We start from the raw sequence: 23,803 nt of genomic DNA, 5'->3' as shown, positions 1-23,803 counted from the left end.
GCTGGTTCACTGCAGAAATGTGTTTTTCTACTACATCCGTGTGTGTGTCTGTGTGTGTGTGTGTTTGTGATTTAAGCATTTTTAATCACCAGGGAAGAAAAAAGTAAAGATCTGCACTCGTTTTAAGCTTAAAAGATGTTATAGCTGACATGTAAAAAAAAAAACATTTTACATGTTTTTTCATTGAAATGATCCACGAGAGGAAAGAAACTGCATTCGTCCCCGTTTCATTCATAAAGCAAAGCCCAGCAATCTTCTTATTTGGAGAAGTTAACCTCTTAAAACACTTCAAAGGAAGGAAGAAAAGTGAGGGTGGAATTAATCATCAGAAGTACAGAAGTGGACTTGGTTTTGAATTTTATTTGTACAGTAATGGTGTGGAATATTATCCAGTAATATATGTATATAAATGATCTTATATATCATTGTAAAAGCTCTTTACACTCTAACTGAATGCACCTCCAAACTCAGGTCCTATATGCAATGATGAGGTAGACATTAATTATGGTATTTTTTCCACCCTCTGCAAACAAAATATCGAATACACCTTAAATTACTCTTATCAATGTAAGAAATATATGATTATCATGAAACTCTGTACATCACAAATAATAAAATAATTATAGAATAGAAATTATACCGATTTGAGTGCATTTTGTATATTTACAAAGAAATGCAGTTTTCTCATTTCTTCATTCGTAGCACTTTGTAAGGACTATACAAATATTTACAGCTCGACAATAAGGAACAGCAGTGCATTCAAAGCTAATGTGCATTTAAATATCGCCTCGTTCGCGAGTCTTTTATAGTTTCCTCATCAGCGCAAAACTCGCTGACCACATCCATCTGTGGCGCAGTCAGTTGTGGAAGTGCATTTCGTAAAGATGCAGACTTTTGAGCTAAAAGTTCGCCTCAATAATGTGTGCTTTTTTTTTTTTTACAACAATAAAAAAAACAACAACAGGGGACCCAGTCAGCAGGCACAAGTCCGGTTTTGTGTCCTTTCTGTCCACAAACACGCATGACGACTCTCTCCGCGCCTCTCCAAAAAAAATCTCTTGAAGGCATCGTCTTATCTCCTCAGTGTGTGTGTGTGTGTGTGTGTGTGTGTGTGTGTGTGTGTGTGTGTGTATGCGGGTGGGTGTGTGGGTGTGTGTGTGCCATTCTCTTCGTTCGTTCCGTCCTGGGAAGGCATGCGCTTGCTGGGACCTGTAATGACTCCAGCTGGATGGACAGAGGCAATTACGGCCTGGATGCACATACCCAAAAGAGTCCGCCTGGCAGGCCCGATCACACGGCAGAGCTGAGCCGCGGGAAAGCGCTGACAGGCACAAACCCACTGTCCTCTGGCCTCGGCACGAACAGGTGCACAGTTGGACTCAATAGGGCTCCCATCTCGCCTTTGGTGAGCGCTCCGATCACTCACACCATACCCATCCCCCGGTGCCACGTTCGGACACTCTGGGAAACCAGAGTCTGCTTGATGACTTGTTGCATGGGTGGGAATAAGGCTTTAAGGCAGAGAGTGTGAATTATGTGAATAAATAGATTTCGCCTCTTGTGTGCATCCCTTTTGAGGCATTTCAGACCTGTGAGGACTTTCTTCAACCAAGGACCCACGCAACTTTGATCTGTCTTTAGGCGTCATGGCCGCTACCTGCACCCGCACTGCTCCACCACCATATCCTCGTACTGCTTGTACACCACGTTGTTGCCCGAGTCTATGTACAGGATGCTGATGGGGCTGAGTTTGGTTGGCACGCAGCAGCTGGGTGGGGTGCTGTTGGGGTCCATGGAGTTCATGAGCGTCTGTATGATGGCGTGGTTGGTCGGCTCCAGGTGGGAGCGCAGGGGGAAGTCGCACACGCCCTCGCAGTGATACGCCTCATAATCCAGAGGCGCGATGATCCAGTCGTCCCAGCCCAGCTCTTTGAAGTTCACGTGCAGCGCCTTTTTGCTGCATCTGGATTTGGATTTCTTCCCGTGTCTCTTCCCGTGACGGTTGCTGAGAGCCGTTCTCCTCCGCCGCCGAGGACCTTCTCCTTTCACCCCCCGCAGCGACACCCCCTCCTCCTCTGCTGGCCTCACCACCACCTCCTCCACGTCACCGATCGACCTCCGCGACTTGATCTTCTCCTTCATCTCGTTGAACAGGTTCTCCCTCCTCTTGGAGCGGGTGTAGGCCACCAGGATGGCTTTCTCCTGCTGGGGCCGACCGCTCCTTCCCAGCCCCAGCTGCCGCAGGTCCTCCTCGCTGTCGGATTTGCCCACTGTGACCCGGAGCTGGAAGCAGAGCTGATGATGACGACGATGATGATGATGAGGGTGAGATTTAAACATCTCCCACACGTCCAAAACCTCCCAGCCAGGCTTGGTGGAGTCCAGCGGGTCCAGCGGCCGTGAGTCCAGCAGCCGGTCCGAGCTGCAGGGGTAGAGCTGGATGTCGTAGAGGCCCGTGGTCTGCAAATCACCGGGTGCTTTCCTGAATATCCTTAATTCCGCCCCGACCAGCTCCTCTTTGTCTGAAAGGGTTGAGACATCAAACAGATACTTTTGTCTTCGCAGAGGAGAGTGCAAAAGATCGTCTGCAAGGATAAAAGAAGAAAATAATTGCAGTCAGATTCACTTAGGGTGTACAGTGTTCAGGGGGAGGGGGCGAGGGAGGTAGGGAGGGATAGGGGTGGGGGGGGGGGCTCACATTCTCCCACAGAGGCCTTCTCCCTCCCTCCCACAATCCTTCCCTCCCTTTCTTTCTTTCTTGTTTTTCAAACGTCCAACCTGAAACAAACTACAGCTGACAAGTCCTGAATTTCCACTCACTTTCCTTTAAAGGCAGCAACTTCTAAACGAATCCTTTTACGCGGGTTTATGAAGCTGAAGGTGAAACTCCTGCTCGAGGGCTTCCTCTCAGAAACGATTGCTTCTTCCAATTTCTTTATTTCATTTTCCGCCGAATTTGTTGCACATAACAAATTCAAAATGGAATACGAAGCACACTGTGTTTGCGTTTGCGCCGGAAGCGTCTAATCTCGCTGCTTCCAGTCGGACTTTTCTCAACTTCTACTTCATTTACGTGGCGCTACATCCGTGGATTCTCTCATTTCGAATTATTCAATGTGATTAAAGTATTAATTATCGACTCTCGTCTTTTTTAAAGGGGGAAAATATCGTGCATTTTTTGTGTTCCCACTTCTGGAGTAGAATGTAAGGGTTAAAATGAAAGTTTAAGATTTAGATTGTAAAGTTTCTGACGAGAGGGGGGGGGGGGGGGGGGGCAACAGGCCTAGTGAAGCGAAGGCCCCTGGGTGCTCCCAGACACAACGGGCCGACATACTGTACACTGAAGTGAACAATACACAATTAATGCATTATTCCCCCGCAGGAGACCCAGGAGGCCTGCAAATATTTCATCGCGGCGGAGCAATAGAACTGTGAGCGGTGCTGAAAAGCTCCGTGCAAAACCCATATTTAATATCCTCCTGATCTTCTGACGAATGTATTGTGTTTTAGATGGATTTATAGTTGAGTTAGCGGGTCAAGTCAAGATCCAAAAATAAAAAAGCAAAGAAATAAAAACGTAAAAACTCTATTTCGTCGACGATTTAGCTGCCTGGTTTTCGGCGGGTTTCCTCCACATTTTATCGCAGCGTCGCTCCAGAGAAATACAGCAGAATTTATGGAGAAACTGCTGCCTTTCCTGAAAAATTGAAATTTCCGTTGTAAACATCAGAAACGTTCACCCGGAAAGGCACGAATGAATTGGTTTCAATAAGAATAAGAATAAATGTCAGCTTTTTAGGATGAAATCGTGAGTTCCGTTGATCATCTCAATATTTGGCTTCTTAGATTCATAAAAGTGTCATGTCAACCTCTCCCGTGATGTAATTTGTAACCGTTGTTCTCAGCAGATATTTGAATCTGCTCGTCAGGTTCCCTCCGTGAACCCCGCCGAGTCAAACCGTAAAAGCAGATTGAAACCTTGTGCTCGTTTCGGTGACTTTGTGCGTCTGGTCTACATTACGTTCCTTTTCCATTTTTTTCCTCCCTTTTTTTTTTTTTTTATACAAGACCTCAAACAAATCGAATGCAAGCTCACCAAATAATTAACAGTTCAGAATTCCCATCTTCCTCATTAAAGCACTTCCCCTCTAATGTTTCACGCCGTCTTGCCAACGACAACATTCCCCTTCAAATGCGCCTGCACGGTCGGACGGAGAGATATTGACAGCCAAAAACGTAAGATTTCTTAATATCATTTTTGTGGTAAAAGCTTAACAATTCTTGCCTGAATTCGAATAAACACAAATCTTGTTTTATTCATCTTTGTATCTTTTTTTTTTTTAAAGAAAAGCAGGCCTTCTGGTGCCAAGTTTATTCTCAGATACAGTTTCGTTTTCTGATCTTGTGTTTTCTGACTCACATGAAATATTTTTGTCTATTTTGATACATTTTCCTTTATCAACAAACGTGCCAAGAACGGAGAGACGGTGCACTCGGTAAAACATGCCGCTGCATGGATGAATAATGCGTAAAAGACGCAAAACTTGTTAAGATGCCCCACCGTGTGTGTTTCGTTCCTGGTGAGGGCGATTTGAATAAGGAAAATTTCCAGCTGAGGCTCATTCTGCAGGTTAATGTAATGCAACACTTAAGGGATGCCGGGAGAACTCCCATAAGAAAGGCGCTGAGTTGAAAGAACGGGAAGAAAAATAATTTTCCGTAATTAAATTGGCGGTCGCAAAGGGAGGTTCCGCTGTAGAAAAAAAACCCACCCCGAACCACTTCACAGCGGAGGAAGTGCTTTTTCATCCCCCCTCCCTCCCTCCCTCGTCGTTTTTTTGGGGATGTGCCATCGTGGCCGAGCTGGGTCATTATGGGAGAATAGACAGTGTTTGATATGTTATGACATGAACACTCAATTAGATCACCGAGTTCAAATACTCCAATCAGCCGTTCGATGCCAAGCAGCTCTCAGAGGGTCCAGCTCGGGGTCAGAGCCAGTGACACATCACATCAAAATCACGGGAGAAAGTGAGGCGTTTTGTTTTTTTCTATCTGATCTGTTCACACTGCAAGAAAGAGACACGCGGACAAGTCCTTCAGACTGATTTTCACTGGTTCTGGCTTCAAACAGGAGATGGAGTGGGGACTTAATTACTTCCAATCAGGTTTTTAGGCGAATGTGTCAAAGCTCGTGATGATTTGATGGAAAAGAGGGGAGAAAAGGAGTTTGCATTTGGAATAACTGAACATCAGCCCAGAATAATACGAATTGACCAGCCCGGTGCGAGCGCTTCTGTGCGTCGAGAGCTGAGGCTCGATGTTTCACACAGGACAACAAAGATATCTTTTATTTCTCCACTAAATATTAACTTTGTTCAGGTCCCCTTGTGTTGGTCGGGTGATTCTGTCGTCAGATTGTGTTTGTCCTCGCAGGCCGGTCAGATCACTTGGTTACAAATGTTAAATGACCCAAAACACCTGCTTCTCACACCGAGCCGCTCTACAACCCCCCCCCCCCCCCCCCCCCCCCCAGCTCCCTTTGTCAGCACAACTTGGCCAGACTGGGTTCAATAATGGCTCCAACTTTTGAATATTTGCCGGGTTCGTGCAACACATTTTTCTTTTTTTATATGCTTACATTTGCAGATCAGTGTGTGTGTGTGTGGGGGGGGGGGGGGGCGACCACCAAACACCCACTGTAAGGTCCTAATTGAAAAAAAACAACTTCCCTCTCTGTTCACGTGGAGGTTTGGAGCGGAGGGTTTTCTGCAGCCTGCGCTGACACTGATTTACAGCCTTCATTTAGAGAGCGCCTCAATTAGCGCTTTACTGTCGCGTGACTCTGAGGTTAAATGTATGAGAACTCACGGCTTATTTCTTAAAAGAAAAAAAAAGTTCGGTTCCTCAGTGAAAACAGTGAAAATCCAACTCAATTAAACTTCCCTCTTTCAAGATGCCGTGTCTTAGACGCTTTTTATGTTTTGTTGCAAATTTTCGGCGCAAAAGTGCAAACTTTCCTTCTTTTGCAAATTAAAGCGTGCGTAAAAGTGTCGCTGCAGTATCGTCTAGGAGAAGGATAACGCCATCCGTAAATTTAGAAAAAAGGAGTCAGAATTAGGCAGGCTGTTGGATGTGGCAGCGCTCTGAAACCAACCTGTTCCTCTGTCCACAAAACTTGTGATGGTGTTGGCAGATTTGGAGGAGCGGAAAAAGCTGGCGTTTAGTCCGAGCTTCTCTGCAGCCGAGTAAGTCCTGTATATGGAGAGCATGTATTCATGCGGCACTATATCGTCCTTTAGCTCTTCTTTGTGGTGGCGCATGATGTGATGCGAGGACGCGAAGATGTCTTTTAGGAGTTTGGTTGACCTTTGTCCGTCCTGATGAGGGACCCTGGCTCCCCTGTTCCTCCTCGGCGCAGAGGGAGAGATGAGAGCAGCTGACTGGAAACACGGTATATTCCCAAGGAAAACGAGGAGCAGGCCCAGAGAAAGGGTACAAACTCGAGATGCGACCATGGCTGGAAAGTCACCGGGAGATGTTGAGAGACTCGTCTTTTTCTCCAGCACAGTGGAGTGAGCTTCAGGGGTCCGCCGGAGCCGGAGAAGGTCTGCGCCTCAGGGTCGGAGGGCTGCTACTTTTGCGCTCTCCGGTCGCGCCAGAAGAAGTGCGGTGGACTCCACACGAGAGCGCAGACTGTTGGGCCGAGGGAAACACGCCCACATGGCCGCCGCTTAGTGCAGGGCTTCCCAAACAATCTCATGTCACACAGACCTACACACACACACACACACACACACACACACACACACACACACACACACACACGCACACACAGAGGCGCGCGCACACACACACACACACACATACACACACACACACAAACACACACACAGACCGCCATAAAAATAGGAATCCATACACGGGATGGGTTTGGTGGTGTCGTTGCTGTTGGTTTGTCAGTGACAGCCAATGACTAAATTCTCCACACATCCTTAAGAACACTGGAAAGTCACAATCAAATTCCAACATCAAATGTGCTATTATCAATAATTAATTTAAGCCGCACTGTAATCATATTGACTTTTTCCGAGCTGCAAAGTCTAAAATGTGCAGCAAAGTCGCCGTAAATCCAAAAATGCTCGAGTGATAGCCTTGAGCTCTTTATCAGAGAGCGAAGCCTTCAAGGACGCATCAGATGAGATAAGATTTGACGGGCAGATACCTGAAGACATGATCATATAGTGACACTCCTAGAAATAAAAGAGGAACCACCATGGATTTTGCAAGTGCGCTGCGCGCCGATAGTTTTCTTTAAAAAGAAAAAAAGTGAATAGATAATTACATATTACAGTACGTAAATTCAGTGGTTAAATGTGAGTCGTTTGATGAATTAAAAAGAAGAAATGACGCGTTTTATAAAGTGTTATGACACTTAGCAAACTGAAAAAGTGAAGTCTGGTGTCACTCGGCCGCACGTTCACAAAGGACTCTAGTGCCCTCTAGCGGACTTTGTCATCCATTGCACGCTGATACAAAGACCCGAGGACAAATGTTGCATTCACGTCATCAGGGAGAAGCGATGGAACCGGTTTGACGGTAAATGGAGATTTTATTTTATATAATAACAACAATAGTGATGTATTAGTCCCTCGCTTTGTAATGTAGATGTGTCTTTCTGCTCCGTACATATCGCAGCATATTTGTGACCGCACCATCACTTGAAATAAAAAAAATGGGGGCATAGAAAGAAAACATGTCGAGGCTACGATATATGATCCCTCTAATATAATTATGTTGAGGCTACAAGATATAACTTGCTTAAATAAATGGAGGGAATATGTTGTATCTTGTGGCCTCAAAATAATTGTACTTTTCTTTGGCCTTTTTTCGTATATCTTGTTATTTTTCCATCCTTCATTTATTCGTTTTGTCCATTTTTACGCAAAACTTACGATTTTATGTTCTCTGATTTGGAGGGAAATAAAACTATCAACATCAGTTCTACACAAATTGTGTCCCCTTTTCGGACAAATAACATCTCAGTAAAACAAACACATTATCTCCTGGGTTGCTCTGGTGTGTAGCCATAAATACGATAACTCTATATAAACAATCGATTATCTCTATGTCCAGGGATGGTGTCCTATTGTTAGTATTTACGATTCAGTGAGTCAGAGGCATCACATTTGTCAGCAGCGTCTCCATTTGTTCCTGGAAACTGAGTGGGCCCGGGAGAGGGCGCTGTTTTCCCCTCTTGTCATGACTCATGAGTTGACCCATATATAAGTTTTTTCAGAGGGGCGCCCTGGGTGGAGCTGAGGAGGAGAAGACAACCTGCAGCTGTTGTCATGTACTCTGCTCTTTGTAGCTGATTTATTTTCTCCAGCTTTCTGTCAAATGACTCACCGGGATAAATAAAGATTGAATGAAGGAATGGATGGATGGATGGATGGATGGATGGATGGATGGATGGATGGATGGATGGATGGATAGACGGACCTCCAACCCCACCCACGACCCCAGCCCCTGCAGGCTGGAGCGACCTCTAGCTGGTGGTATGGAGAGTCTCTGCAGACATCAGCACCATTTACCAGAACTCAACCACCAAATCAAATCTAATTATCACTCTGTTTCCTCATAGTGTGTGTCTTGATTTGGTCACGCTAAGTGGTAGAGGACACTCTTGAGTCTGTTTGTTGTTGTAGGGTTTATTTTTTAATCATATATATGCAACTATGCAGTCATATATATATATCTATATATATATAGATATATATATAGATAGATTGATAGATAGACAGATAGATAGATAGATAGATAGATAGATAGATAGATAGACAGATAGATAGATAGATAGATAGACAGATAGATAGATAGACAGATAGACAGATAGATAGATAGATAGATAGATAGATAGATAGACAGATAGATAGATAGATAGATAGATAGATAGATAGATAGTTAGATAGATAGATAGACAGATAGATAGATAGAGCCAAATTATATAAGCCAAATTTATCAACATTTGTTTTCATGTTTTGAAAATAATTTTTAAAGAAGAAGGTTCCGGGTTCGAGTCCCGGCTCCATCACAGGATCTTTCTGTGTGAGTCTCCATGCTCTCCCTGTTCCTGTGTGGGTTCTCTCTGGTACTCCAGCTTCCTCCCACAGTCCAAAGACATCAAGAGGGGACGAGGCTGATTGATACTCTAAACTGACCGTAGGTGTGACTGTGAGTGTGAATGGTTGTCTGTCTCTATGTGTTGGTCCTGTGATGGACTGGTGACCTGTCCAGGGTGAACCCTGCCTCTCACCCGTAGATGCTGGGATAGGCTCCAGCCCCCCCAACGACCCTTACTAGTAAGGAATAAGTGGAAGACGATGATGGATGGACGATGCTTCCGTTGACTTTTTCTATTATTCATTATACAACCTAATATTAACAGTCTATTACAAGTAAAGCGAAACTGAACGTCAACTGAACCGTTACTGTAGAAAGTAGGACACAGTTACAATACTAATTTACTATTAAAATATAGATATAGATATGATATAGATATATATATAGATATATATAGATATATATATATATATATCCCTGTCAAATAATGGGAGTCAACAATGAAAGCATTTCATAGCTCTGTCACTAGAGGGCGCTGATGGCGCAGGAAGCACCGCGCCTCCTTCCGGGTGTATGTCATTACCTTCTTAATCCAACAGGGGGCCACAGCGACAAGAACATTTCATTCAGTTTCAGTGACAAGCGCTTCTTCAGGGCCCAGTGTGACGCAGTTGTAAACCCTGGACACATCCGTAGGCTACAGATAAATAAGATATTGACAATTCATAGACATGTTTGAGACTATTGAGCCATAAGAGCTGTCAGCAGAGCTTCATCTCTCTTCATATCTACGATGCGTTTGGTGGAAAAATCCCCCTCCAACACATAAATAATGCATATGAATGTGTTACAATACTGATAACATGAATGTTCATCACAGTTACACAAGTATTTATTTATGTACCGAGTCAAACAAGCCAGCATACACACTCCATACACACCAGCGTATGGTTCTACATGATGAAGGGGAGTCACTGGTTAATGGTTATGTAACACACTGGGGACGGGAGTCATGCTGCCTGCTTCGGCTCCAATCGTGTGTGTGTGTGTGTGTGTGTGTGTGTGTGTGTGTGTGTGTGTGTGTGTGTGTGTGTGTGTGTGTGTGTGTGTCGTCAGTCTGCACATCTCTCTCTCTCTCTCTCTCTCTCTCTCTCTCTCTCTCTCTCTCTCTCTCCATCTCCATCCTCCAGACACATCCCAGCATCGGAGCGGAGGCAGCAGGCACCTTTGTGCTTCACCGACCAACGCGCATCCTTCCAAGGAGGACGACATCCAGGCAAGCATTTCAATTCTTTCATTTTTACTCCGACAATTATTTTTATACCTTAGAAATCGGAGAAGAGGATGGAGAAATAAAGCAGTTAAGTTTAGGAATGGATTCTTTTTTTTAAAGAATTATACTATATATATATAATTATACTCAGGATCTCTTAAATGATACATGTTTTCCTTGGTTCTGAATGAAATCCGTCCGTCCGAAGGGGTTTAAACTGGGTGTTTACATCAGCCGTGCGGCCGCAGCCCTCGCATGTTTGTTTCTCCGAGGCTGAGAAAAAAACATGCTCAGTAACTGTGGGGGCGCCAGAAAAGACAAAACAACCCCGCAGATGTCTGATACATGCCAGTGTAGGAAGATGCTGACACGGAACAATCATACTAATTTCTTATCTAACACTCATCTAAAGAGCGTTATAAAGACGTATGATGGTTAAATGCTGAGAATTATTACTGACACATGCTGTGTGAATAGTCACTTTATTTTCTGATGTTTGTCAGCGTGATTACTCATTCGTGACATCATGATGGGATGAATCCTACAGCTTCCACTCTCAGAACAGGTGTCATGAACGCTAAAAGAAATAAGGGAAGGGTAGCGATTTACATTAAGGGTGTAATAATAAGGGTTAGTTTATGTTTAGTAACATATAAGAGGAAGAATAAAAATTCATTAAGCATAATTCACCGCTTATTAACAGTCTTCATGGCCCTTTCATGACTATTCTGATCGTGTATCACAGGAGTTACCCTCACCCCTGTCAAAGTTTTTCACTCCATCTTTGCCTTGACTCTTGAAGTTGTTGAAGGAATTCTAGCCATGTTAATTAACTGTTAACTAAGCATGAATTAACCATTATTTAGCTAGCATTACCAATAAAATCTCTCATATTTTATGAGAGGAATGATCTCTTGCGTGGTAGATAATAAAAAGTGGGTATGAAGAAAGATCAGGTTAGTTCAATCCGTCCAGACAGGAGGTTCATCAGTGACATCATTACTGAAATTATACAATGATGTTATTATTAGAAATCACATACAAATGGAATTAATGCATCAAAATTGAACAAACAGCTCGTCCGCAATCAACATTAGAAAGCAGAGGTACTGGCTGGATTAAGGGAATTATTATCCGTGCCCGCGCCATGCTGTGTTAATATAGACCATCTGGATGAGGCACATAGCTTGTTTAGCAGTCTTGCTCGCGTTCTCTGAGTAGTTTGCGTCCTACTGGCAGCTTTATTCCTGCTCATGTTCAGATGTTTAGGCCAAGATGGTCTCCCTCTCCCAGAACGTGGACTTTCTAAGTCAGTGGCCGACACGCAGGCTCACGTTAGGGTGGGTTTTGCTATTGTGACTGTGGATCAGTGTGGCTGCTGGCCATGCTGGAAATCCCGTGTTTTACAGCTTAGACTCTTAGCCTCTCACCCAGTAGGGGACCAATCAATGCTGTCTGGAGTCAAGCAGATGATCCAGGTGGGGGACTGATCCTGCAGCATAAGCTCACTAAAGAGAGTCGAGTTCAGTCAGCCACATTTCAGATGGAAGCATGACGTAGACGAGCGAGGCGGGTTACTTCAGTTGACACTGGTCTAGACCACCAGCAAAGGAGGGGAGCAGTTTAGCTCAAAGCAATACTTCACCCAAAGATGCTTCGATTTGAGCTGAAATGAACTACAACCCTGCCATGAACGAGTGCCAAGGGAGGAGTGGTTGTTTGTTTTTCGCTCAAATCAAAGTGTTCAGTGTGTCACTGATTACCGAGCATACAGCTGGATAAAGAGGACATGGATTATACAAGGCGATGTGATTCAGAGTCTGCAAACGGGTGTTTATGGCCAGACTGTGTTTTTTGTTGTTGTTGTTGTTGTTGTTGTTTGATGGTCACATGTCACTATTAGCCTCAAGCTAAATATGCATGGCTGGCTCTTTCTTCGATCTGGAGTCTCGAAGAAGTGATGCAACTGAGAGAAGACATCTTCGTGTGATACATATCCCTTTAACAACATGACAGTCAGATCTGTTTCCTCGTCCGTGCTGCTTTGATGATTCCACCATCCTGAACTTCTTGCTCATGGCCTCTTGTCGCTGCATGAATTCACAAGAAAGATGCCAAACCAACTGACTTCTGTCGCTTCTCGTCCTCTCATTTGTCAGCTGACAACCGTTGTTGAATGAGCACATTTTCACACCTGCGTGAACTCTAACGGACTTTCTTTTTTAAAAAAACATCCGTTATCATTTGTTCATGACTGAAACTCCATATTTTTACATATTGCATTGAGCTTGTCGGTATCGGCCTATCAAGGATACATTTGTAGTGCCATATATGTCGTCTGATGAGTGGTGAAGGGAAAGCTTTTTATTTATTTATTCTTTTTTTGTTTGTTAATATTTTTCTTGCAAAAAGTTCCAAGTAAATCTTTTGTATAAACAAAAAAAAAAGAAACTTAACATGGAATTCAAAGTCCACGTCACTTTTTTTGGAAACAGTTTACAGTGCTCTTGAACTTGATACAAAAAGAGATGCTTGGGGTCATTTTACCATGATGAAATTGAATTTTTTTTAATTTTATTTCAGTGCACAGATGTCATTTTGGACAATAAAGTTTATTTTTTAAATGTAAATATCCTACCTATTTATTTTTGACACAGGGGTTGATAATAATTGAGGGGTCATCGCAAAAAAATAACAAGAATTACAAAAACTTAAAATCAAATGAATACTTGGGTTGATATGTGATTATAAGAATTTTCTAAACCCCTGATATTGGTGTCAGCATTGGCTCCAAGAATCCTCTGTCAGTCAGGTTCTAAAAGTACATTAACTGTTGCGAGCGCTGCAAGTTACACCTTGCCACAGTAAAATATGAGATGAAATTTGAAGATTTACGTTTGTTGGATTAGTATATAAATAAGCTGCTCCTACACCCACACTGGCTCAAGGACGGCATGTTCATTCACCATGAGAAAAACATTGAATTAAACCGCCCCCACATCTCCATGGAGCACTGTTTTTCACAGTCAAGGACAGATTTGAAGAATTAGGTGAGATACCTACACAGTTACACATGATTGGTCCCGCCATTCGTGCAGCATCTTCTCTTGGTTGCTAGGGCTGTTGCTAGGGCACGGCTGTGGTTGCTTTGCCCTGTTTGGTGACTGACTCTGATCTGTGTGTGTGTGTGTGTGTGTGTGTGTGTGTGTGTGTGTGTGTGTGTGTGTGTGTGTGTGTGTCTATAGAACTGCCAAACCTAGAAACAGAAGTGAAACTATAGCCAGAGGAGGAGGGGGCCACCTAGAACTCAGATCTATTTTAGAGTCTGACAATGTGACGCAGCCTTTGATTCCCACAGCTCGCTGCTCTATTTTTGCTATCCTCTGTGGTTTGAAAGGAGAGGATTTTTGCACAAGACTCAACTGCTCACACAAGGAATATCAGGTCATCACGTGCTGATAGAATGTCACGCTGGATGTCACCTCAGGAGGCCAGATGATGACGGCGGGACCGGCATCTCAGGTGGCGGCCAAAATTTAAAGGAAAGCACCATCTGGATGAAGCGGGAAAAGACAAAGTCATTCATGCAACATCAGCACACAGGCCTTGGGGTCAATTACATCATTTCTAACCTCAAAAAAAAAGAAAAAGGAAAACATGTATGTGGTTATGCAACCGACCCCCCTTGAGCAATGCTGTGGCGAGGCTGGGCAATCAACAGGCTGCAGCAAGAGAAGTGATTGTATGAAGTTCATTCAAGCATGAGAGAATATTCTACATTATTTAGCTCCAAAGCATCAATAAAACATGCTTCTTCCTTGTTAAAATGTGCATGAACAAAAGTAAACTTCACTCTTGGAGCAGAGTTCATTTCTACTTCACTCTCTGCCTGAAAGCATTTTAAAGATGATATAATATCATCTATTATCTATAATGTGGGGTTTCAGAATGACATGGGCTGTTCATCTATTAGCCCGTATTTGATCTGTGAACTTGATGAAAAACCTAAAACTGAAATGATTAAGCACGGAAAATTACGGATTAGATACAAAATCTCAGCATAATTGCAGTGTCAGTAAAATGAAGGCAGTAAGCTTTTTGGCTCATTTGACTTCATTGAATAATACCTGTCAAATTTTTCTACCAACTTCAGGTGGTTTTCCAGCGCAGGAACATGTTGTGCCGGCCAGGCGGTGTAATTGTTTCCAGGATCATCACCTCTTTAAGCCTTTTCTCTTTCCGCCGCGGAAGCAGAAACACATGTTTTAACATTTCAATCACACATTTACTTGCAAAATATTTCGAGCTTGGAAAAAAAAAAATCTCCATGATGCTACCTCATTGTTTTTGCAGCGCTCATAATTGTTGTTTAAGCGATTGCACATTTCAACTTGGGACACAAGTCTGAACTAATCGCCATCAAGTCCCTCCTTTTAGGCTACCCTTCCTACAGTTGCTAGGCCTAATTATTTCACCGTCCAGAAGAGTTTCTGTAGAAGCTAAAGAGCCTGAAAGCTCCTGGACAGAGAAACACACCTATATAATGCTACAATCAAGAGAGATTTCAGTCCGTAACGTGTAGTAAAAACTGCTTTGAGGCATCTAGAATTGAGAGTCACCAACTGAAAGTCTCAGGTGTGCAGTCATAAAAGATACTGGCCAGTGTAGCTGCTCAGTGTCAGGCTGGTTATTCTGGGTAGTCTGACTTTTCGTATGTCTTTTTAGTGGTGTTGGTTGTTTGTGTTGATGTTTTTCTTCAGTTTCATTTTGGGTTTCTCCATTTGTAATTTTTTTGATTCACTACAAGTGTTATCATTCCTCTCCATAACCTGCATATCACTATAAGCTTCCACACAATGAAGACAGCAGCGTTTGTTTTTAAGTTAAAGACTCTTTAGCTCTTTAAAGCGATTCATAATCGTACTTTGTCACATCTCATTTTATATTTTAGAAACAAGCTTTTTTCTCATTTGACACTTAAATGAAAATTTGGCTTGGAAAAATTACACTTTTATAGGCCTGACACTTAAAACGGGTTCAATCACTTTGTAAATGTACTGTGATGATCACGGCTGGCTCTGTTCCTTCTGTGCCATCTGTACCAGGGAGGATCTGTGTGTGTGTGTGTGTGTGTGTGTGTGTGTGTGTGTGTGTGTGTGTGTGTGTGTGTGTGTGTGTGTGTGGTTGCTGTGTGGGTGGGATTTAATGACGTACGGGAGTTCAGACAGAGGGCCCTTGTTTGTTAAGAGTTTGAGAGCCACGTACATCAAATTACTGCCACATAGCCTGTGCTGTTCACATGCAGGAACAGAAATGGCTCACCCTGTTCTTCTCTCTTCTGCTCATCAGGGGGAAAACACAGCGTGAAACAAGATGGGACCATTCCAAGAATATGAGGTGAGGTTCCATTTCTGCATGTTGAGGGACTGTGTCCACTATTAAAAAAGAAGACTTAACTGTGTCGTCGGAGCAGGGAGGCACAAACTTTTCCCCTGATGGACCAAAACTTACAATAAATGGTGGGCCTTTTTGTAAAATGCCTTTTGTGTGTGTACCACTGTCTTAGCTGCCTCTTGATTTTTTCAATTATTTCAATCTGCCAAACTGACGACCCGCACAAAGTACGACTGTGTTTTCAAATAATGGAAATATAACTTTATATTAAGAATTCTACATATTACAAGAACATTTTTACCCCCTGATGAAACACCAAATAATTGAATTATTTAAAGCATAATTTATCATTTTTTGTAATCAGTGTTAGGCACATTCAATGATATGTATATTATATATATATATATATATATGTGTATATATATATATATATATATATATATATATATATATATATATATATATTACATCTGCTGCACAAAATCAAACCTTATGGCAGGCCAAATTTAGCCCCCGGGCCTCACTTTGGGCAGCCCTGCCTTAAAGGTGTCATCATACACTCAGTATATACCATATATGTACAGTATACTGTCTATATATAATACATACAGAGTTTAGGTGGTGTTTTCTTTCCTGCCTGCATATGTGATAAGAAGAAGAATAGAACAGAATAGAATTGTATTAATCCTAGAGGGAAGTTTTGTCACTGCAGTTCGCTCACATAAAGCACTTGATAAATATGAATTTTAAGAGATGTTGCTTTAAACAGGAAAAGAAGTCGCCAGAGAAAGGAAGCCCTCGCAGCCGCATCCCACGTTTGGTCCTCCATCCCTTCCAACCGAAGGACAAAGGATCACCTCTGTCTGATTCACCTTTTTCAGAGGAGGAGGGCAAAGAGGGTGACATCAGCTCAGATCACTCCAAGAGGACCATCAGCACCAACAGTTTTTGCTCTGGTAAGAAGATCAGCTCCTGTCCAAAGACAGCTGAGGTCACATCTGGTTTGGATTTTGTGATCATGATTGTGCATCCAACATAAAATCCTGATGTGTGATGAAACAAATGAGTAATTTAAGCAGCATTATCCTCATCCAAGTTGGCCTCCTTAGTAAACAGGTGAAAGCATTGCAGCAAGTTTGAGTTTGTGTGTGTGCGTGTGTGTGTGTTTGTGCATATGCACGTGTGTGTGCAAGCGTTCGTGTGTGTGTTTGTGTGTGTACACTGTGTTAACCCCTACACTTTTATGAAAGTGACAAGCTGTTGTGAGAGTTTTTGTGTTATCAGATAATGCTCCGGCTGGACTTTGAGCTCTGACTGACTGCTTGTGTGGGCTGCTGCCTTCCCTGTGCTGCCTGTTCCCGGTTGTTACTGTCTGTGTGCCTGTCTACAATAGATGACACCGGCTGCCCCACTAGTGAGTCTGTGTCCCCCTCCAAAACCCCGTCAGGCTCAGAGCAGAGTGCCCACGGATCGCCGCTACTTCCCGAACGTAAGACCAAAGTGAAGAGGGTGAGGGTGATGGCCGAGTGGAGCGGTGAAGCACGGAGCGCGCCCAGGCACAAGAGGGAGCTGAGGTCGGCCATGAAAGCAAGAGGTAAAGAAGACATGAACTTGAAAAGATGATGAATATTTTCATGCAAAGAAGAAATTAATCTGTCTGGCATTTTGATTCATGTATGCACTGTTTCATTTACTGCATGTCAATGTTTTCCAGAAGACCAAAGTGCAACAACTGTATTTGTCATGTCAACCCTGACCTGACAAACACTGGTCGCAGAGAAAGCTTACCTGTGCCTCTGTAAACAAACACAAATCTTTACTTCAGAATTACCTTCTTTTAGTCTCTCAGCACACAAATCTACTTGGTCTTGAGGCAAAAAAGGAAGAAAGCTGATTGGTTGAGGGAAAAGTTTGGGTAGCTTAGCCAATTAGACTGATTAGCACCAGGTTGCTACACTTATTGAAGGTGCATGACTCACAGTCAACTCACCAAGTGGTGGAAGATCACAAGTTTTTGTACAGTTTTAATTGACACCATCATCACCGGACACGTTACGATGGTTTTACTTGACGGCAAGAGATGCTACTCAGGTCTGAGCATTAATTTCATTCTTGATCATTGCTGCTTTTTAGATTTAAATCCAACCTTCAGCACTTGAGAAGATGCGAGTTGGATATCATGGCTGAGTTTTATTGGCCGACGGGAGTTTCTGGAGCGTTTGTGATTCTGTGCGGAACAAAAGACGCAGCTGTTTTAAAGACAGTCGCATGTGTTTCTCCAGAGAAAGCTTTGATCACAGATACTGAAACATGATCTCCCTGCAGGATTCTGCACCACAACAGGACGTTTTTGAGGATTACCGAGAGCACAGTCATAAATATGGACTTCAAATGTATTTCCCCATAGAGGTCCAAGGTTTCAAAAAAATTGCGAGTGTAGGCAGTTTTATGTTTAGCTGTGTCGTCCTTTAATTTGCAATAGTAAATACAGTATCATAAGTATTATGTCTGCAACGGATTCGGTATTTTGTTTGTGGGCCTGTGACCAAGTAGGGTAGGTAAATGGAGATTTAAGGTTTTGTTTGAATATTGTTTAAACTGCACATTCTATTTTTAACAACTGTCATACATTAGTTGGAAGTTTTCTTTCCCCCCGCTTTTTCAGTTTTTAGTGTCATGTTTTTGTCATGGTATGTAAGCCTTTGACTTTGTTCTAATTGGTTTAAAAATATGTTTTGTTGGTTTCCAAACATAAAAGATCATTATGGAGAAGAATGAGCAGAATTCTATTTTCTTATGAATTTCTTTATTTGTGTTCACTTGAAATTCTGTACAGATGATGATGATGATGATGACACGTTGCCTCCTCCCCGCAGGTAGCGAGGCAGACTTCAGCTCCTCTAGCAGCGCTGGCAGTCTGAAGACCAGGGAGAGCGTCCCTTCCAAATCACCTGGAAAGAAAGCTCCTTCACGCAAGTATGAGCCTTCTACATCAGTAGGATCTACTGGGGTCTCAGTTTGAAAAGAGAGCAAATGACTTGAAGTAAGCTAATAATGCTCTTTTGTTTGTTTATCTAGTCGCAGTACCCACATCAGATCGCTGCCCGTCTTTAAACCAGCAGGGAGCCTGACAGCCAACCGAGATGCTGACCTCTACGCTCCCTACAGGACTCCCCCCAGAGCTGCTTCCTCAACCAACAGCAGCAGCTGCAACTCCAGCCCCACCTACAGGTGCCAAGTGTGTCCTTAAATCCCAGAACAAAGATTGTGGTTTTGAGGTTCAGTTAAAACATGTGTAACTTTTCCATACTTGTAGACTTCATTACAAATCTGTCTCTGCTTGACTGAGGATCAGAGATTTGAGGCTGAGAGATTTGGATTTTTGGCACAGACATTTTGCTGCATGACGTTTATAGCGTAGGTGGCTGGATTAAGCTCAGACAGTTATTTCCTCTCCTGCCGCCGGCTGGGATTATATCGGTCATGATTTGGCTTCAACTGGGATTAATGAGGATTCAATAATGCAAATCGTCTGGATATGGAACCCAGACAGTGACCCTCCTGGCCACAGCTAACTGGATTAGAGAGAATGCGCCTCGGTTTGAAGGGGAAAATGTGCTCATAAATATTTAATGGTGGCAGAAGTGTGGAGAGTGATGCTGGAAGTGTTGGGACCACCACGTATTTCTGGCTCCGTACTTGACTGGTGCAAAAAAGAATAAAACAAAGCCTAGAAAATGTCCTCGGCAGATAAAATGAATGAATGTCTGACAGCCATTTCACACAATGGCAGAATCTGCCCTGTATTTTTTTTTTACCAGTTTCCATTAAAGCATCGTAACCCTCCACACTTGTCACTTGTCACCCCTCCTGTTAGCTTCCCTCTGCCCGCGCAAGAGTCATGCGACATCTCTCACATGCTACCTTCTCCTAGGCTGTTTCTATTTCTGGCAGGGATGCAGAGCATCAAAGCCTCAAGTATCCCAGGTTGCTAGGATATTGTGCAAGTGGAAGAGAGCGGTTTGCAGGCTGCTTTGCATATAGTCCAAATCCCCCTTATCATCCTCATCAGGGGGAAAAAAACACCAATGCTTTTATTACTTTAAGCACGATGAAATTCAACTCAAAGGACATGTAGGGAGCAATGCTAATGCAATTAGCTTCTAGATTAGAGGTTATTCCTGTAAGGTGATTTCTTTTCTTGCCAACTGTGCCTGTATTTGGATAAACCAGCATTTTGGAGTTTTTCGTCTCTTCATGCCAATAATCCTGTGTCAGACAGTAATTCCAGGCTTCCCAGAGCATCTGCCCTGACAGCACTCTCTCAGTCAGACTAATTTGCCTCTGCGGCAAGGTTTTTTTTGTTGTTGTTCTTCTTCTTCCAAAAAGGGCTGAATTCTGCTGCTGTTTTTTGTTTATTTGTTTGTTTGTTTGTTTTATCTCAGATTGAGATAAAAACTGTTGACTTGACTGTTTGTATTGGTTCTGCAATGGCTAAAAAGAAAATCACTGACGTCATCTCTCTGCCCAACAGAAGAGCAAACCTGGGACGTTACCATTCCTGTGGCGACAACCATGGAATCAGACCCCCAAACCCAGAGCAGTACCTCACCCCTCTGCAGCAGAAAGAATTGGCTATCAGACACCTGAAGACCAAACTGATGGAGTCTGAGAACAGAGTTCATGACAGGTTAAGAGGCACAATACTGCCTGCTGTTTTTGGTGGTGGTGGTTTTATCAGGGGAAGAAGTAAACTAATGGAGCTGCATACTGCAGCTCAACTGTTAACATCTTCTGACGTATGAATCCACTGGGACATCACGATTGCATAAGATGAAACTATATAAATCTTGCAAGAAACTTTAGCAAACAACAAGGTGACTTAATTGAACGTTGTGCTTTCAAATGCATCTGTGCAGATAATATGACTATACACTAGAATGGTTTCTGACTTCCTGGAGTGTTTTCCATGATGCTAGTGTGAGACACAGAAGTCAGCCCTGAAAAAAATGTGACTACATGTCATGATGCTTCAAAAAACAAACATGATACAAGCTCCTGAGCTGTAAAATGTTAGGATTTTACACTCTCGCTGAGGCCAAAAAAACAGTCTGTTTTTGATGACATGGTGCTTTCATTGAAGGAGCTAACATGGCCCGAGGTTGATAACATTCTGTTTTTTATTTTCAAGAAAGTCTCAATCACATTATAACCTCTCAATTTGTAGCTAGAAGTACCAGTATACAGGTATGTTACCTTAGACACAGGCAAGCTAGCTGTTTTCTCCCCATGTCTCGTCTTTATGCTAAGCTAACCAGCAGCTGGGTTTAACTTTTATATTCAACTTGGATAAGAATGATAATGATCTTATCACATCATTTCTTCTGCAACTTTCCCAATTAACGGTTTATGTTTTCCCTTTCACCAGAGAGACAGAGATAGAAGAGCTTAAGGGCCAGCTCAACAGAATGAGGGAAGACTGGATTGAGGAGGAGTGTCACCGGGTAGAGGCTCAGCTGTCCCTTAAAGAGGCTCGTAAGGAAATCAAGCAGCTGCGCCAGGTAGTGGAGACCATGAAGAGCAGCCTGATGGAGAAGGACAAGGGAATACAGAAGTACTTCATTGATATAAACATCCAAAACAGGAAGTTGGAGTCCCTATTGCAAAGCATGGAGCTTGCCCAGAGTGGTGCCAACCTCCAGGATGAAAACACACTGGACTTCATCTGTGACAGTCCTGATGGTGGGGGCAAGAAGCTGGTTGGGGAGGATGAGGGTGGGCTAGAGTTGGGAGATCAAGGGGCGGAGGCGATGGCTGACAGTGGGCTGCTGGTGAATGATGAGATGGCCAACAGAGCTGACATTCTGGAACAGGTCTTCATGTCCACAGCGGTGGATTTCAGTCAGGACTCTAGTGTCAAGCTGAGGCCCGAGGCAGAGACCGGACCTGATGTATCTGGACTCTCGGAAGAGGGCTCGTTGAGTGAAAAATCTCCCACATCCCCACCTGCTGTACCAGATACAGCCTCCACTTTCACCATCTCAAGCACACCTCCCATGCAGATCTCAGAAAATAAAGGGGTCCAGACTGACACTATGCCCATGTCTCCAGATGTGCAGGCTCTGCTTTTCCAGCTGCTGAAGTTCCACGAGGCAACAACAGGTGCGTTGACACTTCCTGCCTCCAGCACTCTTCTGGATCACCCAAACCTGCCCACCTCCACTCTCACCACTGCACAGCCACTTAACTTGACCCCTCCCATACCCAGCATGCCTATCCCTGCTCCACCCGAGAGCCCGGGCACCTCTACTGATTCTGGTGTATGCTGCTCAGAACCTACAGAGAGTCACCGGTTCATGGAGGAGCTGGACTTTGCTGTCACTACGGAAAATCCTTCTCTATCGCCAGACCTGGGTGTGGTCGGCAAGCATTACTGGAGCAACAGCTTCCTGGTGGATCTGGTTGCAGTAGCAGCCCCCGTGTTGCCCACGGTTGCCTGGCTGTACTCGCGCCATGGTGTGGATGGAGGCGCTCCAGTATACAATATTGCTGCTCTCATCAGGGGCTGTTGCATCATGGGATTGCACTCCCTTCGTCATGTCGCTCACAGGCCTGATGCGTAATGGCTGATAACCCGCACGCATGCACATGACTAACCTTAAGCTAAAAGCACTTAAGCATTATTTTCAACCAGTATTTGTGAGATTTGTTTTTGTTGAACACTTAAATGCAGTTCTTTGTTTCACTGTTACATTGCACCATGTAGTTACCATGGGTTGAAGCAGAATGGTGACATGGAAGGGATTATTTATTACGGGGGTAATTTATTTATTTGTCTATAAACTGATCATCTGGGTAGATGGTTATGTGTTTTCAGTGTCCTGTACTGTCCCTAGATGTTTCCTTGTGTTTAAAACAAGTTCTGAGATATTCTTTTTTTTTTTTTTTTTTTAATTTTGTGGAGGAGGTGAAGATTTTTTCTGTCTAACGTGTTCAGGAGAAAAATTTGAGTCATTGTTCAAAAAGAAACCTTCAGCCAAAGCTTTAATGTAAATTCACTTACGTTTTGTGAGAATGTGTTTTTTTGTTTTCCCTCCCTGGGAGTAGAGCTTTATTCAGCACAGCCTGTGTACTGGTCATAGAAATAAATTGACACTTCAAGCAATTGACACTTGTTATGTGCCTGAGCTATGTGCAATACCGGTGGTTTACATCTAACGTCCTTGTATCTTTGTTATTAAAGCATGATCATACTGGCCATGTGTTTGGACCTGACTTTTTAAAATACCAGTTGAAAAAAAATCAGAAAAAGATTCTTACGTAAGAGGGCCTGCGCAAAGTTCCTTCGTTTGTGCAAGATGTTCACATAAATAAATGAAAAGAGAAAATGTCTAGGCCTATTCCAGCAATGTGCATCCAACCGGCGTTCTCATGACGGCGTTTCTTACGTAAAAGCATTCTCAGTGGGTATTTTCAGACGTCCCTTGGGTTAAAGAGCTGACGATGTTAAGTGCATGAGATCCACTTTACCGGGATCTCTGAAGCTGTAAACTGCCGTCTGTCCTTTTACACCAATGGAAACTGGGTCAGTGCCACATCAGCAGTCTGTCTATCCACACTTGAGTGTCTTCTTTAGTCGTGATGTAACACATAAATCAACTGGAAACTACAGGAAAAAGCAGCTTAGTTCTAAATGAACAAACATTTGGTTTCTTCACGATGATGACTCCATCCCACGCTGCCATATAGTGATCTCTCTCTTCAGTTACATAACCGTCACCTCTTGGTTCATTAGGCATCAGCCGACTGAGTCATTGGATGCTGTAATCCCTACAATATATGGCTCCTGTTTTTATCAAACTGTTTGTAAAGCTGGATGAAAATCAAACCAGCGGAGAACATATCTGTAGATTTCTGATGTGGTTCTCATCACATCCGGGAAGGTTCTAAAGATTTTGGAGCTTAGCCACACTGGTGAAAGTGATATGTTTGGCTGGCAAGCCACAGATGGGA

General features: G+C 43.3%; 2 protein-coding genes across 4 annotated transcripts; one reads left to right on the top strand and one right to left on the bottom strand.

The window, feature by feature from the left end:
- Positions 1-471: 471 nt before the first annotated feature.
- Positions 472-6,633, bottom strand: gdf6a (growth differentiation factor 6a). The gene is made up of 2 exons (XM_086217355.1): positions 6,158-6,633; positions 472-2,585 (listed from the first exon to the last, which is right to left on the bottom strand). The coding sequence occupies exons 1-2, from the start codon at positions 6,516-6,518 to the stop codon at positions 1,654-1,656; spliced, it is 1,293 nt and encodes a 430-aa protein (XP_086073481.1). The 5' UTR covers positions 6,519-6,633; the 3' UTR covers positions 472-1,653.
- A 3,661-nt stretch (positions 6,634-10,294) lies between these two features.
- sybu (syntabulin (syntaxin-interacting)) lies at positions 10,295-23,048 on the top strand. 3 transcript variants are annotated; one of them, XM_086218935.1, is made up of 8 exons: positions 10,295-10,399; positions 15,746-15,793; positions 16,560-16,746; positions 17,238-17,384; positions 18,667-18,766; positions 18,869-19,021; positions 20,325-20,480; positions 21,219-23,048. In XM_086218935.1, the coding sequence occupies exons 2-8, from the start codon at positions 15,770-15,772 to the stop codon at positions 22,411-22,413; spliced, it is 1,962 nt and encodes a 653-aa protein (XP_086075061.1). In that variant the 5' UTR covers positions 10,295-10,399; positions 15,746-15,769; the 3' UTR covers positions 22,414-23,048. The 3 variants fall into 3 exon arrangements, with proteins under 3 accessions (XP_086075061.1, XP_086075060.1, XP_086075062.1); XM_086218934.1 differs by having other exon boundaries at positions 17,184-17,384; XM_086218936.1 differs by lacking the exons at positions 10,295-10,399; positions 15,746-15,793; positions 16,560-16,746; positions 17,238-17,384 and adding an exon at positions 17,421-17,881.
- Positions 23,049-23,803: the final 755 nt, after the last annotated feature.

Source organism: Aulostomus chinensis, chromosome 11, assembly GCF_037954235.1.
Source record: "Aulostomus chinensis isolate RoL2024-O1b breed Wild chromosome 11, RoL_Achi_v1.0, whole genome shotgun sequence".
Classification (NCBI taxonomy): domain Eukaryota; kingdom Metazoa; phylum Chordata; class Actinopteri; order Syngnathiformes; family Aulostomidae; genus Aulostomus; species Aulostomus chinensis.
This window is presented reverse-complemented; position numbering and strand designations above follow the sequence as displayed.